Source organism: the organism of the source record quoted next, unplaced genomic scaffold (genome assembly GCF_019419815.1).
Source record: "Pyrus x bretschneideri cultivar Hongxiangsu unplaced genomic scaffold, Pyrus_bretschneideri_v1 Contig7, whole genome shotgun sequence".
Classification (NCBI taxonomy): Eukaryota; Viridiplantae; Streptophyta; class Magnoliopsida; order Rosales; family Rosaceae; genus Pyrus; species Pyrus x bretschneideri.
The window spans coordinates 9,576,710-9,593,224 of record NW_025999809.1 but is presented as its reverse complement, the minus strand read 5'-3'; the positions used below and the strand labels follow the sequence as shown (position 1 = coordinate 9,593,224).

At 35.9% G+C, this 16,515-nt stretch overlaps 2 protein-coding genes across 2 annotated transcripts; both read left to right on the top strand.

Annotated features, from left to right (window-relative positions):
• The first annotated feature begins 1,273 nt into the window (after positions 1-1,273).
• LOC103945180 (copper-transporting ATPase RAN1) lies at positions 1,274-7,366 on the top strand. The gene is made up of 9 exons (XM_009355720.3): positions 1,274-1,700; positions 3,029-3,643; positions 3,906-4,335; positions 4,514-4,839; positions 5,073-5,131; positions 5,240-5,582; positions 5,898-6,098; positions 6,186-6,443; positions 6,730-7,366. The coding sequence occupies exons 1-9, from the start codon at positions 1,401-1,403 to the stop codon at positions 7,204-7,206; spliced, it is 3,009 nt and encodes a 1,002-aa protein (XP_009353995.2). The 5' UTR covers positions 1,274-1,400; the 3' UTR covers positions 7,207-7,366.
• A 7,949-nt stretch (positions 7,367-15,315) lies between these two features.
• Positions 15,316-16,020, top strand: LOC103945237 (VQ motif-containing protein 22). Its single transcript, XM_009355776.2, has one exon. The coding sequence runs from the start codon at positions 15,316-15,318 to the stop codon at positions 16,018-16,020; it is 705 nt and encodes a 234-aa protein (XP_009354051.2).
• The last annotated feature ends 495 nt before the right edge of the window (positions 16,021-16,515 follow it).

The following is a 16,515-nucleotide window of genomic DNA, read 5'->3' as shown; positions in this document are numbered from 1 at the left end:
TGGTGTCACATTAGTATCATACAAAAGATAAATAATCATGAAATTTTCTTTCTGAATAACTTATGTTAATTAATTAATTAATTAAGTGATTCAAATTTTAAAGTTGATAAATTACATGATGACGATCAGAAGAATGAAATGCCTCTGTAAGTCTGTTCGTTTCTCAAAAGGTGGACTACCGAAAGTAAAGAAGAAAAGAAGATCGAATCATAAAGATCCCTTCAATGGATATCACATTTTTGTTTGGTCACCATGATGGTGTCACATTAGTATCATACAAAAGATAAATAATCATGAAATTTTCTTTTTGAGTAACTTATGTTAATTAATTAATTAAGTAATTCGAATTTTAAAGTTGATAAATTACACGATGACGGTCAGAAGAATGATGAAATGCCTCTGTGAGTCTGTTCGTTTCTTGAAAGGTGGACTACCGAAAGTAAAGAAGAAAAGAAGATCGAATCATAAAGATCCCTTCCATGGATATCACATTTTTGTTTGTTCACTATGATGGTGTCTGATTAGTATCATACAAAAGATAAATAATCATGAAATGTTCTTTTTGAATAACTTATGTTAATTAATTAATTAAGTGATTCGAATGTTAAAGTTGATAAATTACATGATGACGGTCAGAAGAATGATGAAATGCCTCTGTGAGTCTGTTCGTTTCTCGAAAGGTGGACTACCGTGCGAAGCCACTGACTGGTCTCATTTTTAAACAAATCAAAACAAATTTAATCAAGTTATTTTCTTTTTATCACTTTGTGATCATTGACAATATTCTCGTGTCAAACAATTTGATACGTTATGTCTTCGTGATAGACTGTTAGTAATTTATAGTCTGATAATAAAATTATTGGTGTAAAAAGAGTATGTTACATTTACGCAATCAAAATTAAAACTTATTTCAGGAGCTACGTCATTCATATAATTCATCACGAAAGATGAGAGACATGCGCAAACAATTCAAATCCGGTTAGGTATAGACAAATTTCCCTACGACCTTAAGACACCTTTTGTAGTATTTAGACTGATTCTTTTGGTCGTCTTCACGAACACACGCCACATTGGTTGCCCTAAAAGCCACCTCCTTCGTGTAGTACAAAAACTACCAAGTAAGAAGTACAACTCAGTAGGGGCCAGTACCCACCCCTCACATTTGTAATTACCAAATACCTCCCAGGGTAAAAGAGTAAAATCGTCACCCTCCTTTCCCACCACCTCTCCCAGAACTTTGGTTAAAAAATTGCTGTCTCAACCATCTCCCTCGGAAAAAGTCTCCTTCCTCCTCCCTTTCTCTCTCTACAAAAACCAACTCTCGCTTTCTCTCTCTACAATTCGCTCCATTTTTTTTGTATAAATTTCTCGGGTTTTTTCTATCGGCTCGGTACCTTACAATGGCGCCGAGTCCCAGAGACCTCCAGCTTACCCAAGTCTCCGCCAGAGATCGGAAGTCGATGGTTGCCGCCGGCGACTTCGGTGATTCGGAGGACGTGAGGCTCCTGGATTCCTATGAGAATTCAGAGGGAGTTGAAGCGGGGATGAAGAGGGTTCAAGTCAGAGTCTCTGGTATGACATGTGCTGCTTGCTCGAATTCTGTCGAAGGTGCTCTGCAGAGCGTGAATGGGGTTCTCACGGCCTCCGTGGCGTTGCTCCAGAACAGGGCCGATGTGGTTTTCGATCCGAGATTGGTCAAGGTTGGTCAATTTTAGCTTTTGATCTCGTTTTTGAATGCTGTGTTTGGGTTTTGCTGGGTTTTTGGGTGTTTCTTGCTGAATTTGGCAATTGGGTTCGCGTCGTTTTTTCGAAAATTTTCGTGCTTTTGGTGGTTGTTTTGGGTGTTTTGAAGTATGGTCTAGTCCCGGTTGCTTAATTTTCAGAAAGTTTGGTTTTTTTATTTTTAAATTGTATTTGGGTATTGATTTTAAGGTGGATTGATCATGGGTTTAGTGAAATTTTGAGGTTTGGTAGCTGTTTTGGTGTTCTAAACTTAACGTCTTAGTTGCTAAGGGTTACTATGGTTTTCGAATAATCGTAGGATCCCGTTTTGGTTGGTAATGCTTTTCATTAATTTATTAATTTATTTATGATTTATGTTGGGACTGGATCATGATTAACGGTTAATTATTTGGTAACTCAGTTATTTTGTAGTTGAACTTTATATACTTGGAGCTGCAATCATGATAGGAATTAGGCTAAAGTGACAGATTAGTCCTCCTCACCGCTCTTTAATGATGGTGTATCCGATCTCTCTCTCTCTCTCCATCTGTATCTCTCTGTGTGTGTCTCTCTCTCTCACACACACAGAGGCAGAGACAGACACATTTACCTCTTGTTCGACTGAATTATATGTCCTAAATTGGTGCATTATGATAAAAAATTGTGACCGGTGGTACACTTTTCTTTTGAAATTTTACATAAGGTTGACTCAGATATAGCATATGCCTGATTTTGGGAGGTAGCCGTACTCAACTGGATCAGATAGCTTAGGTAGATATGGGTACGACTTGTTTTGAAAATTAAAATAATGTAAGGATGTTCTCTATCCAGATAATGCAAGGAACCTGCATTTTGATCAGCAACTTTTGAAAGCAGTGAAGCTGCCGATGACATGCTATTAGTACTATAAATGTGGAAACTCTCTCTGAAACTCTCCTTGATCTTATGTAATCTTCAATAATTCGGATCCCTTTCACGTTTTTACTTTCAACTTTTCTAGGCTTTGCATAGTATATGCACTTGTTGGTTGAATTGGTTTATTTTCGACTATTGTATTGGATGATGTTCCTATGAACTTCACAGAAAAGTTAGAACGATTTATAGGATTGTTAGGTTGGGAGTTTAATTCTAAATTTTCTGTTGCTGTACCTGGACATTTCCTGAGTAAAGTTCTAGTAAACTTACCTTGTATTCTTCAGTTGATTCCTTTTGGGGATAACCTTGATTGTATACTGTTTACCACCATGTTATTCAGAAGTAGGGTGCTCTAATAGTTACTGAGACAACTTTAGCTCTATTCATTCAGGATGAAGACATCATGAATGCAATTGAAGATGCCGGGTTTGATGCAGAGGTTATACCTGAGCCCAGTGCAAGCGGAACAAAGCCACATGGTACCCTGTTGGGTCAGTTCTCAATAGGAGGTATGACCTGTGCAGCCTGTGTGAACTCTGTTGAAGGTATTCTAAAAGGGCTTCCTGGAGTCAAAAGAGCCGTAGTAGCTCTGGCTACATCACTGGGGGAAGTGGAGTATGATCCTACATTAATTAATAAAGATGATATAGTGAATGCCATTGAAGATGCTGGTTTTGATGCATCACTTGTACAGAGTAGCGAACAGGATAAAATCATACTGGGAGTTGCTGGCGTATTCAGTGAGATGGATGCACAGATGTTAGAAGCCATAATTATCAACTTGAAAGGTGTGAGACATTTTCGTTTTGACAGGATTTCAAGAGAACTTGAAATTCTCTTTGATCCTGAAGTTGTTACTTCTAGATCCTTGGTTGATGGGATTCATGAGGCCAGCAATGAGAAATTTAAACTACAAGTGGCAAACCCTTATACAAGAATGACTTCTAAAGACATCGGTGAAGCCTCAAATATTTTTCGGCTATTTCTTTCCAGTCTGCTTCTCAGTGTGAGTATATTTCCTTCTGTCATTGAACAGACCACTTCTATCATTAGAGAAACTAAGTTAATTAATTATAAATTTCAATTTTCTAAACAGAGCATATTGTTTCTTATATATTTCACTCAGAATGCATCGAGACACTAGTCTTCAAGAGCTCTTTTAGACACCTAGTCGTTATATTTTCGTTTTTCTATGCATGCATGCATAAGTATAGATATGTATATATTACGTTTAAAATCTATTACTGATATCAATAAATTGTCTCCAGATTCCTATCTTTTTCATTCGAGTAGTTTGTCCTCACATTCCGCTTCTGTATTCATTACTGCTCTGGAGATGTGGGCCCTTCGTAATGGGTGATTGGTTGAAATGGGCGTTGGTCAGTGTTGTTCAGTTTGTTATTGGGAAGCGCTTCTATGTTGCAGCTGCCAGAGCTCTACGAAATGGTTCAACTAACATGGATGTTTTGGTTGCATTGGGAACTTCAGCCTCTTACTTCTATTCTGTATGCGCGCTTCTATATGGTGCAGTTACTGGGTTCTGGTCTCCAACTTACTTTGAAACAAGTGCCATGCTAATAACATTTGTACTTTTGGGGAAGTATCTGGAGTGTCTTGCAAAAGGAAAAACATCAGATGCCATCAAGAAATTGATAGAACTTGCTCCAGCTACAGCATTGTTGCTTGTCAAGGACAAAGGTACATTGTTTGGTTCTGTTTGTTTTTTCATTTTCCTTTTCACCCTTACCAATTTATATTTCCTTTTCCTGTATTTAATATCTGATATTGTTACCATTTTTTAACCACATCAAAGTTTTGGTCGGATTGATTTTAAACTTCTAGATAACTGGCTAATTTCGATTATATTGTTTATTAGGTGGGAAAGTCATTGGAGAAAGGGAAATTGATGCCTTGCTAATTCAGCCCGGGGATGTGTTAAAAGTTCTTCCTGGTACAAAAGTTCCTGCTGATGGTATGGTTGTGTGGGGTTCAAGCTATGTCAATGAGAGTATGGTGACTGGTGAAGCTATACCTGTTTCAAAGGAAGTAAATTCATTAGTTATCGGAGGAACGATAAATTTACATGGCGCCCTTCACATACAAATTACAAAAGTTGGATCCGATACGGTTTTAAGTCAGATAATTAATTTGGTTGAGACTGCTCAGATGTCCAAAGCTCCTATTCAGAAATTTGCTGATTATGTAAGTGCTGGAAATGTAGTTTTCAATTAGTTTGTCTATGTGATACTTCTATGCTATAGATGAATATCATTTCAAGGTTATTAGGAATTATTTCTTATAAAGTTGCTTGTGAGAAGATGCCAAGTGCCCCTATATGTTTAGCCCATCTTTATTTCCACTAAAGCTAATTCAGCAACTGCTGTAAAGTTTAAGGTAAAGTGAAATTAATGTCTTCCATCTCTTCATAACTGCAGGTTGCTAGCATTTTCGTCCCTACTGTAGTTGCCTTGGCATTGTTGACATTATTGGGTTGGTAAGTTCACCATATTTATTATGATCTTTTGCATAATTAGTGAATTTGTAAGTTGAGAATGTTTAAGCCAGCTGTTGATAACTTATATCTTCTATTGATTTGCTTTAGGTATACTGCTGGAGCCTTTGGAGCTTACCCAGAAGAGTGGCTCCCTGAAAATGGAAATCACTTTGTATTTGCCCTTATGTTTTCCATATCAGTTGTGGTGATTGCATGTCCTTGTGCACTGGGCTTGGCAACACCAACTGCTGTCATGGTTGCGACGGGGGTTGGCGCTAATAATGGTGTGCTGATAAAAGGAGGAGATGCTTTGGAAAGAGCTCAGAAGATCAAGTATGTGATATTTGATAAAACAGGTACCCTGACCCAGGGAAAAGCGACGGTTACTACTGTAAAAGTTTTCACGGGAATGGATCGTGGAGAATTTCTTAAATTGGTGGCATCTGCAGAGGTAACTTTCTATTACCTGACTAGTTTCCACTTTTTTTCCAGTCTCGTTTCTATGTTCTTGTCCTTTGGATTTGAACTATTATGGTGCTTCAACATCTCCAGAGAAACCTCCTTTGTATATCATTATTATTTTATTTTTAATTCAAAATGTTTTTTTCTTTTTTCTTTTCTTTTTTTTTTTTCTTTTCTGGCAGTCCTTGACATCTAATATTGTTCCATGCTTTAATAGAAAGTTCTAAACATTCAGCTGTAGAAAGGTGACAGCAATTTTTATGTCCGCTAATATATTTTTCATATTTTCCTTGTGTTGTCTCAGGCTAGCAGTGAACACCCACTGGCAAAAGCAATAGTGGAATACGCACGCCATTTTCACTTTTTTGATGAGCCTTCTGTAGCTGATGATGCACCGAACAAGAGCAAAGACACCACAATTTCAGGATGGCTTTTTGATGCCTCAGAGTTCTCTGCTTTGCCCGGAAGAGGTATCCAGTGCTTTATAGATGGAAAACTTATTCTGGTGAGTTCTAAATTTCTATATGGCTTCCACCCTTATATGCTTTCACCCATCCAAGGTTGCTTATTGGAAGTATTGTTTCCTAAACAGGTCGGTAATAGGAAGCTGATGACTGAAAGTGGAATCGACATTCCTACACATGTAGAGAATTTTGTTGTAGAGCTGGAAGAAAGTGCAAAGACGGGCATACTTGTTGCATACGAAGGCAATTTACTTGGTGTTTTGGGGGTTGCAGACCCTCTAAAAAGAGAAGCTGCCATAGTAATCGAGGGACTTCGTAAGATGGGTGTCATACCAGTCATGGTTACTGGGGATAATCGTCGGACAGCACAGGCTGTTGCTAAGGAGGTGAGCATATTTCTGTTTATCAATTATTAGTCAACCTAATTCTGATAGAAAATATATGCAACTTTGAGTGTCATTTCGAGTTGAGAGTCTTCATATGAATTGAAAGTTGGAGAATATATTTTGATTTCAAGCATGTACGAATTTTTTACCAAAAATTAAAGAGTTTTAATAATGGTTTGGTAACATTAGAGTCATCGGTTTTTAAGTTCTTTGGTCAGCCACATATAATATAATCAGTTTTAGTTGCGTAGAAATTTGACGTTCGTGTGAATACATTGCTGGGCAGGTTGGCATTCAAGACGTGAGGGCAGAGGTAATGCCGGCTGGAAAAGCTGATGTTGTATGTTCATTCCAAAAAGATGGAAGTATAGTTGCCATGGTTGGTGATGGAATCAATGACTCACCTGCCCTAGCTGCTTCTGATGTTGGTATGGCGATCGGTGCAGGGACCGATATTGCAATTGAAGCAGCTGACTACGTGTTGATGAGAAATAACTTGGAAGACGTAATCACAGCCATTGATCTCTCAAGGAAGACCTTCACTCGTATTCGATTGAACTACGTGTTTGCCATGGCGTACAATGTGATCGCAATACCTATTGCTGCCGGGGTGTTCTTCCCATCACTGGGGATCATGTTGCCGCCGTGGGCAGCCGGTGCATGCATGGCCATGTCATCTGTTAGTGTTGTATGCTCTTCTTTGCTCCTTAGGAGATACAGAAAACCCAGGCTTACGGCCATACTGGAAATAGTTGTAGAGTAGAAAGAGAAGAAAAAAGGAAAACTCTAGTTTTCAACTGTGTAGGAAGCAAAAGTAAAACAGGATACATAGCTCGAATTCGACTTTATCCCAATCTTGTGCTTTATGTTTTCTCCTTGTGTGTTTGTGATGGGGTGTAATTTTAGGACCTGGAGTGTCTGCCCTCCTCATCCCATACCCTTCCCGTCCCCTTCTATTTTTGTGGTCACGGTTAAGTCACATCAACATTTTATATTCTCATTGCTTTTTGTCTTATTATTTCTACAAAAAAATTAATATAAAATGTTGACGTGATTTAACCTTAACCATATAAATAGGAGAGGATGGAAAGGGTATAAGATGGAGAGGGCAGACAATCCAGGTCTGTAATTTTATGCCTCATTCGTTGTAAATGTCCCTCTTCTGGTATATATCAAATCTTATGATGGAGTGTCTTACTAAAATATACAAAAGAAAATTTATGCACATGTGTTAAATTGTAAGTTTATCTATTACGAGAGAGTTGTCTGTAAAGAGGTATGGTTTGTTGCAAATCACAATTTTGGGAATTATATAAAAATGTTTTATGAACTTGTACACATTTTTCTATTCGTAATGTGCGTTAAAATTTCAAGTGATTTTGTTATATCAATTTTTTAAAATCATTATTTTGTCTTCTCACTCTAAATTCGTTAAGTTTTTCATTCAAAATGAATTATGTGCAAGGCACATGACTCATGTTTAAAGTTATTTCATCCAAAATAAATTATATGCAAGGCACATGAATTGTGTTCCATGCTATTTCAGCGTGGCAGGAAAAGTTAGTTTTTATTATGCAAAGATATATTTACACAAACCTTCCGTTTGGATAAGAAAATAAACTTAAAAATTTAGGTAGAAGTCGTAGAAGTCATAATTTATAAATTGATATGCATCAAATCTCTTGTTTGGATTCATAAACATAGAAATTTAGAATTTTCGCGTGAAACAAAATTGAATTTGGGACCCTCAAATTATAAGTTTACTAGCATTTGCCTACACACTTTGTGTGTATGAACGCATTTTTTTTAGAAAATGAGAAGGAGAGGGAGGGAGAGAGAACGTGGGGGGAGTGAGAGGTTTTTGTTTTTAGTCTTTTTTTTTTTAATATTGAAGGTATTTTAACATCACCTATAGGTGAGGCTTTAATAAAAAATAGTAAAAATTGGACCTGTGAAATTACATTATTGCCCATCATTTTTTTTTGTGTGATAGAAGACTAAGTTGTCTTTTCACCATTTTTTTATTGACAAAGAGGCTTTCATTAATTAGTAGAGATATTCTAAGTAAATATTTGTCATTTTCAAATTGTCATGAGTGAGAGTTTAAAAACAAAAAGTAAAATAAAATAAAACTCAATTATGTTTGGCCATCACTACCACTTTCACCACCATTACCGGCACCAACACTAACCATTACAGCTGCCAACGCTACCCATGATCATCGCTACCGCTACCGCCACCACTTAACATGATCACTAATGCCTCCACCAACCAACATCATCATCGTTGTTATCGCTACCGCCACCACATACTATCGCCATTGCTCCCACTATCACCATAATTGTTGTCGTTGCCACCACCACCCACCATTATCATCGTCTGTTGCCGTCACCACACTAGCACACACATTTCCTAACTACTATCTCGTATTTATCCACTTGTAAGTGAAAGGTCTTAGGTTCGATTATCGCCAAAAGTGAATTTAAACCACATTAATGCTAGCCCATTGTGAGGCTTAGTTCACTTTCCCACCCTTTAGTGTAGATAATATCGTTTGTTTAAAAAAAAAAAAAAACTAACATCTCTTATTATATATTAAGGACTCTAGAAACATGTTAAATTCTATATTTAAATGTTATTATTCTTTTAGGTTAGCCAAACAAAAAAGTTCACAAAATTATAGAAAATCAAACTCCATCATTTCAAATTTCATGATTTTGGAATTTCTTGGTAATCTTAAATTTTCTCATCCAAAATCAGTGTAAGATGTGAGAGAATAAATTAGCTTCAGACTTTTGACCTCAATCCCAAAAGTTCTCTATTTTTCTTTGGTACTAACCTAGGATTTTTAGTTTCAAAAGCTTGTGATGAACCACTAAAAATGTACATTAACTCATCATAGAGTTTAGCTAATTGCAATATGTTGATAGTGAATTCTATAGCGGGTGAATGAGGAATCTTGTATGTGCTTGTAAGTCATTTGTGAAGCCTAATGGGTACACGTGCTCCATATTATTTTGTTTATGTTGTTCACGTATTAAGCTTGAAAATTTGCCACACATGAGGGGGTGTGTTAAGAGTGTATTGCCACATCCATGAAGGAGGGATCTTGCATGCTTATAAGTAGTTGAGTTACTGCTTATATTACCAATTAGTTTTATGGTAGAACCTCATATGTCTTCATATTATTATCTTTGCGTTAGATTGCATTATCCTCTTTTCAATATCAAGTGGCAAGAAAATTGAACCTACTCCCTAGCTAGGAAAAGCAACTTACGTAAAATGAGTTCACTGTTGCATGATGTTCCTATCTAATAATAAATTTGCCATGTGATTTCTTTTTTCTTGATATATATTATTGAATACGGGACGTCGCAAAATGATATGATTTCATGAAAGTCCTCTAGCTAGGATGGTTAAAGGTTCACACTTGGAAAAAAAAAAATATAAACTTTTATTCGTTGTAAGTCTCTCATCAGTCAGGGTTGTGTGCGGAGAAAGAAAAAGACGAGGAGGGTTTGTGGCAAAGTTCAAATCAGTCTTGGCTTCTAGCACAGGTCATTGGTGACGCAGCGACCAAGTCAAAACAAAGAAAAAAAATGCCAGATTTGGTGGTTGGTCAAAAATATACTTGACAAGGATAGGGGAAAGAATTAGAGATTATATCATTATTTATTGCTTCAATTATTGCCTTAATTCATTTGTCCATCTTTGAGACTTTGATCCAAATATAATCGGAAAAGGATTCTCAGTCAGATTTTTTTTTTTTTTTTTTTTGAGGATTCGGAAGATTTTGTGATCATGATCGTTCATCGTATATTGTGTGATCAGTTTTCGTTAGGTACTATTTATTTTTAATTTAAAATTTAAAATTTAAAATAATTTCTAACCGCATGATGTTCGATAAACGATCATGATCACATGATCATCTAAAATCCTCAGGAAAAGATTTGAAGAGAAACCCTTTCCAATATAATCAACCTTAATTAGTCACTATCGTCTTCTAGTACTACTGTAGATGTGATACTCTTTCACACACACACATCAAATAAGAGACAGATTAAGCATAAATAAAACATTTAAGAGTAATGCTAAAAAGATTTTTTCAAAAGTAGGATTTTTTATAGACTAGTCACTTTATATATTTTACATAATATTTTATAATGTTGGCATATAAATTTCTATTAAACTGTTAAGTGACAGTGAATTCATGAAGATTCCCACTTTAAGAGAGTCTCTGTAGCATTCTCAATTAGAGAAATGCTAAGGAAACCTCTTAAAGTGAAACTCTCCATAGACTTTTTGTTACCTCATAGTTTAACGTAATTCTCTTGCCAACACTGTAAAATGTTATGTTAAAAATATGAGATGACACATAATTTATAGAAAATATAACTTTTAAGAGAGTTTCCTTAACATTTCTCATTAATTTAAATGAAAGGAAGATTATAACAACTTTATGCAATTAGCAATATAAACATCAAATAATAACAATAAATAAATAAATAAAACTTTTTCGACTTTCTCAACTTGGAAACTCATTTATAGCTTTTATGCACTGTCAGCTCACAAAAAACAACTGTAAAATATTTAATTTTGAGTATGCAACTAATTCTTTTCCAATTGAGAAGTTTATGTAACCTTGAACGTATGATCTCTCATTATTTGTGAATTTTCTTTTCCCACTATGCCATGACCAAAAATTGTTGCAAGCTAGTTGTATTAGTTTGGTTTAGTAAATTACCTCAACTACCAAATCAAATACAAAAGGAAAATAATAAACATATACCTTGTTTTTATTCTTACAACTCATTTTTAATCTTGTTCGTTGTTCTGTTTGACATATTCAATTGAACGACACAAAATAAATAGAGGTGTATGAGAGACTAAAATATGTATAAAAAACAACTCTCCATGCAAAAGAAGAGATTCAAAACAAATGGTAATTGGAACATCATATCAAAGTTCATTTTAATTACAAAAATGTCCATCTTCAACATCCATGGAAAAGTGACAGTGGTGTAGGGTTCGTTTAGAATTGTTTTTAAAACGACTAAAGCATTTTTGGTGAAAGTGTTTTTAAGCTCTAAATGCACTTGAAGTGTTTTATGCAGTAAACACCAATTATGTGCTTCTTGCAAAAAGCACTTACTATTCTATGATTCACTTATATTTTACTAAAGATTAGTTTCAAAACTACTTTAATCAAAAGCGCTTTCAGTTATTTTAAAAACACTTTTCAAACCAACCTGTATTTCTTTTCAACAAAAGAAAAGACATAAGACATGTTCAAAGGATCTGGAGTGTAAAATTTTTTGGTCAAACACATGTTAAACAACTTGCCCTACAAGCCAATCCTAGTGGATCAAGGGTCCACTAGTGTTCCAGATAATACATAATTTCCCTAAGGAACTTAGTTTATTAATCTCCGGATAACTATTTTCTATCGTATAAAAAAAATTAAAAAACACCAACGCGCATGTCAGTGTAATTGAATTCCAGAAGCTATCTATCTAATTCATTTCTTTTGCAATGGAAAGCTTCAAATGCTTGATCGGCAAGTAAAAAAAGAAAAAATTAGAATAGTGTTCACACCTGGATTACTTTTTTAAGTATGTGGTCTAATATCTTAATGAATAAGATGTTGGGTTCTATATATGCATCTTGAATTTGAAACTTCTTCTTCTCTAAATTAATACAATAGTTTCGAACTAGGGATGCAGGTTGGAAACTTGGAATGGTGTTTTAAATTCCAATAGTTAAATTTTCGAATATGAACCTAAAAATTCCGAATTCGAATATTTTATGAAAAAATTGGAATGCATTTAGAGATTTTGAGAATTCCGAATTTCCGATCTGATTTTTTCCAAACTTGTTTCGATAAAAACTTCCAAAAAAATTCGATTTTTATAGTTATTTACTCAAATTATATATTATGTAATTAACTTTTGTATTTTATCGTTAGTTATTGATACATTTTGTTCATTATTTTTATATTGAAGAAGATAACCATACTTGTCACATCTCGGGCCGGGCCCCCACCACATTCCGGACTCGACCCCACCGTAGCATGATATTGTCCGATTTGGGCCCCTACCACGCCCTCATGGTTTTGTTTTTGGGAACTCACACGAGAACTTCCCAGTGGGTCACCCATCATGGGATTGCTCTCGCGCGCTACTCGCTTAACTTCGGAGTTTCTACGGAACCTGAAGCCAGTGAGCTCCCAAAATGCCTCATGTTAGGTAGGGATGAGAATATACATATAAGGATCACTCCCCTGGTCGATGTGGGATCTTACAATCCACCCCCCTTAGGGGTCTGACGTCCTCGTCGGCACACCACGGCCAGGGTTAGGCTTTGATACCAAATTGTCACATTTCAGTCCGGGGTCCACCACATCCCGGGCTCTTCTCCGCCGTAGCACGATATTGTCCGCTTTGGGCCCCTACCACACCCTCACAGTTTTGTTTCTGGGAACTCACACGAGAAGTTCCTAGTAGGTCACTCGTCATGGGATTGTTCTCACGCGCTACTCGCTTAACTTTGGAGTTCCTACGAAATCCGAAGCCAGTGAGCTCCTAAAAGGTCTCATGCTAGGTAGGGATGAGAATATACATATAAGAATCACTCTCCTGGGCGATGTGGGATCTTACAATACTAGTATACCATAAACTTAATTGAATTTATACATGACCATATACCAAATATTAAGAAAAAACAATAAATTACATGTCTGAAAAAGTTAGAGAGAATATTCAAAAACTTATAAAATATATGACTTTCCGATTTATATTCTAAAATTTTTGAGATTATTCTAATTTCGAAATTTCCGAATATGGTGAAAATTTCAAATTTTGAAAATTGTGATCCGATGCGATCCGATTCCGAATTTTGGAGCGGAAGTTAGACGTGATTTCCAATCCGATCATTCCGAAACACACTCTATTTCGAAGTCTCCCCTTCCCGTAAATAATAGCGTTTGTGTGTGTAGGAAGCCTTTAAGGGAAGGGATCCCCATTTTTCAGAAAAAAAGAGGATATCCTCTTAACCGTTAAATTTGGCTTTAATGAAATCCTTTGGTTGAGATTTTGTGGCCTGTGATTTAATCTCAGCCATATAATTTCATTAAAGTCAAATATAATAGTGAAGAGGGCGTCCTCATTTTTTTTGAAAAATGAGGATCCCTTCCCTTAAAGGGCATGTGTGTGTGTGTGTATTAAAAAAAAACTCGAATCAACAAGCTGTTTTAGACAAGAAATACTGAAATGCAAAGAGTGAGACTTTGTCGTCATTAAACGTTTAGTGTTCATTTACTACAATGAAACCTTTCTAAAGTAATACTTAAAGGAATAACCTACTTAATAATGACAATTGACTGAGTAGTAGGCTGCCAAGTGCAAATATTGATTGGTAATTGCAATGGCAACATCCCACTTTAATTCAGCATATGTCATGTTTGAAAATTTTTTATATAAATATATATGAAAATGATGACTTGAAAGCGTTAAATTTATTAATGTTGTGTATTGTACCATACAACAAATATTATTTGTTGTGACGTTTTATACTAAAAATATAGAAAATCCCTAATCTCAAAGTTGCCGAGGAAACTAGACTCTAAATAAATATTCAAGTAATGTCAAAGAAATATAACAGTTGTCCTATAATGGTGATTTTCGTATTAGTCTCCCTATCTCAAAGCATACGCATGCATGCAAAGTTGCAAACACCCCCACAGATCCTCTATAAAAAAATAAAATAAATAAAAAAAAATAAAAAAAAGAAAGAAAAAAAAAGAAAAAAAGAAAAAGAGGGACAACTAGTAGTAAGTTACGGTTATCCATCTTTTTCGGAGGCCGGGAAGATCCACAGAAACATTTTAATCTCCCTCTGGCCAGGTTTAGCTTCCACACCAGCAGCGGGATTTGAACTCAAGACTTCTAGTTTTTAGTTTGAAAAAGCCTCGTAATTCACAATTTACCAATGGACTACCTGCTCGTGGATCCCACACATATCCTTTGAGTATATTAACATTTTAAATGGCCTTATCTGAAAACTTATTTAATGGAGCAGAAAAATGTTTAATTAATTAAGTTTTTCTAACCATGGTTAGCTTCTTTTTAACAATTTTCTGACCAAAGAAGCATGGACCGTCTCAAATTGGCTCCACCAATAAATTGGAGTCCAATTGTGATGTGGCTATGACGACCTCATTGATACTAGCTAATCAGAAAATTTTCATTGTAACCGGAACACGAGTGGTATATCACGTATTTTTATAAAAGTGATGAAAATTTTTATTTCTTAAGTTATTAATTTTTTAACACACATATTCCACAATTTGTATAATAATACGTGGTGTATTACTCTGTGTATCGGTCCCACGGAAAAAAAATTTCTAGCTAACAGATGCAATTTCCAGGAAGCACTGTCACCGCATGTGCGTCGCCAATAAGCATCTTTCTCCTCTATGAATGGAAAGGTCAACAAAAAGAATTGTCTTAATATTGACCAAAAGTCACTACAAATACAGTAGAGATATAGAGCTTGTTTATAGTTCCCTTCACAAGTCACTATAAATACAGTAAGGATATAGAGCTTGTTTATAGTTCCCTTCACAACGTAATAGAGTGACATATATAGCCCACCACTCAAAACCATGAGGTACCATTGTTGAAACTCTAACAGTGCTTCTCTACTCACTGTCCTAAATATGTTGAGATCTTTGGCCGATACCATACTGGTACTTCTTCAGCGACTGTCATCCTCTAGGGTTCCTCGGCATTCAATCACTCCAAGTAAGTAAAAATCCAATCAATTCCTATATTATAAGTTATTTTACAGTTTTCAAGGATCAAAAAGGACAAATATGCCTGGTTCGAATGAGAGGGGGCAATACTACCAACACGCCCTCATGGATAATGGGCAGAGAACACCACCCAGTAGTGGAGGGCTTTCAGATTCCACCATCGTCACAACAAGTAGCCCTACTGTGACAGAGATCACTAGCAGCCCAGGAGGCCAGCTCACTCCAACAGGAAGTGTGTCAAAACCCATCAGAAGGAGGTCTAGGGTTTCAAAGAAGACACCCATCACCCTCCTCAACGCCAACGCTAACAATTTTCGAGCTTTGGTGCAACAATTCACAGGTTGTACTGCTTCTAGCACATCCCTTTCCTTTGGGAACCAAAAGGGTCCGATCAACTTGAGTTTTGGATCCAATAATAATGTGACTGGTTCTGTAATGACACCTTTTGTCAATCGCAACTATAACTACCAGTATCAGCAACAGTTGCAGCGGTTGGCGCAGCAGCCACTACAATTACAACAAGAACAACAACAACTACATCGACAACCGCTGCTACAGCTACAAGAAAATCAACAGCTTCATCAAGAGCATCAAGGCATGTATCCGATTGATAACGTTAGCGGTAGTGGTAACGATGTGTTTCAGTATTCGTCGAGCAGTGGTAATTATAATTCTGTACCGAGTATGGAGGTTGTGGATGGTTTTGTCATGGATCGGGAAGATATAGCTTTGTATGAACTTTCTAGGGAATTTTTCTCCGGTTAGAACACAGGGTCACTACATATTCATGAAAATAAGAAAAGCCATGTAATTTTCTTATGATTAAGTTTATTGGTTTATGATGTAATATTAGAATAATTAATTAATATCTCATTTTCACATGTTGTTCATATGCATGATATTTTGTTACTTTCTTTTAAATATCAATTGATACTGAAGAAAGATGGGATGGAACACAAATTACTTGCATGTTTTTCAATTTAATCATTATTTTGGTGTGGAGGAATCCCATGCATTCCCATCAGGAGCACGAAAATTCTGTATGTGTAAATTGCTAAACTTTTATTCTATCTACTAGTATAGTGGTATATGCCCACACAAAGTGTGTGTTAAATTTTTTATTTGTTTTCTAATAATTGAAGGAGAGTGAGAACGTGGGAGTATGAAGACAGGGAGAGAGGTTATTTTTTGTATTTTTTTAAATTAGAGATGATAAAATCACCTGTGGGTGAGGTTTAAACAAAAATCAGCAAAATTTTG

What these genes read in the sequence shown, in the direction of transcription:
- LOC103945180 (XM_009355720.3), top strand. Translation starts at nt 1,401, where the DNA reads ATGGCGCCGAGTCCCAGAGACCTCCAGCTTACCCAAGTCTCCGCCAGA. An exon ending in GTTGCTTGTCAAGGACAAAG is followed by an intron (nt 4,336 to 4,513) that starts GTACATTGTTTG and finishes ATTGTTTATTAG; the next exon opens with GTGGGAAAGTCATTGGAGAA. An exon ending in CACAGGCTGTTGCTAAGGAG is followed by an intron (nt 6,444 to 6,729) that starts GTGAGCATATTT and finishes ATTGCTGGGCAG; the next exon opens with GTTGGCATTCAAGACGTGAG.
- LOC103945237 (XM_009355776.2), top strand. Translation starts at nt 15,316, where the DNA reads ATGCCTGGTTCGAATGAGAGGGGGCAATACTACCAACACGCCCTCATG.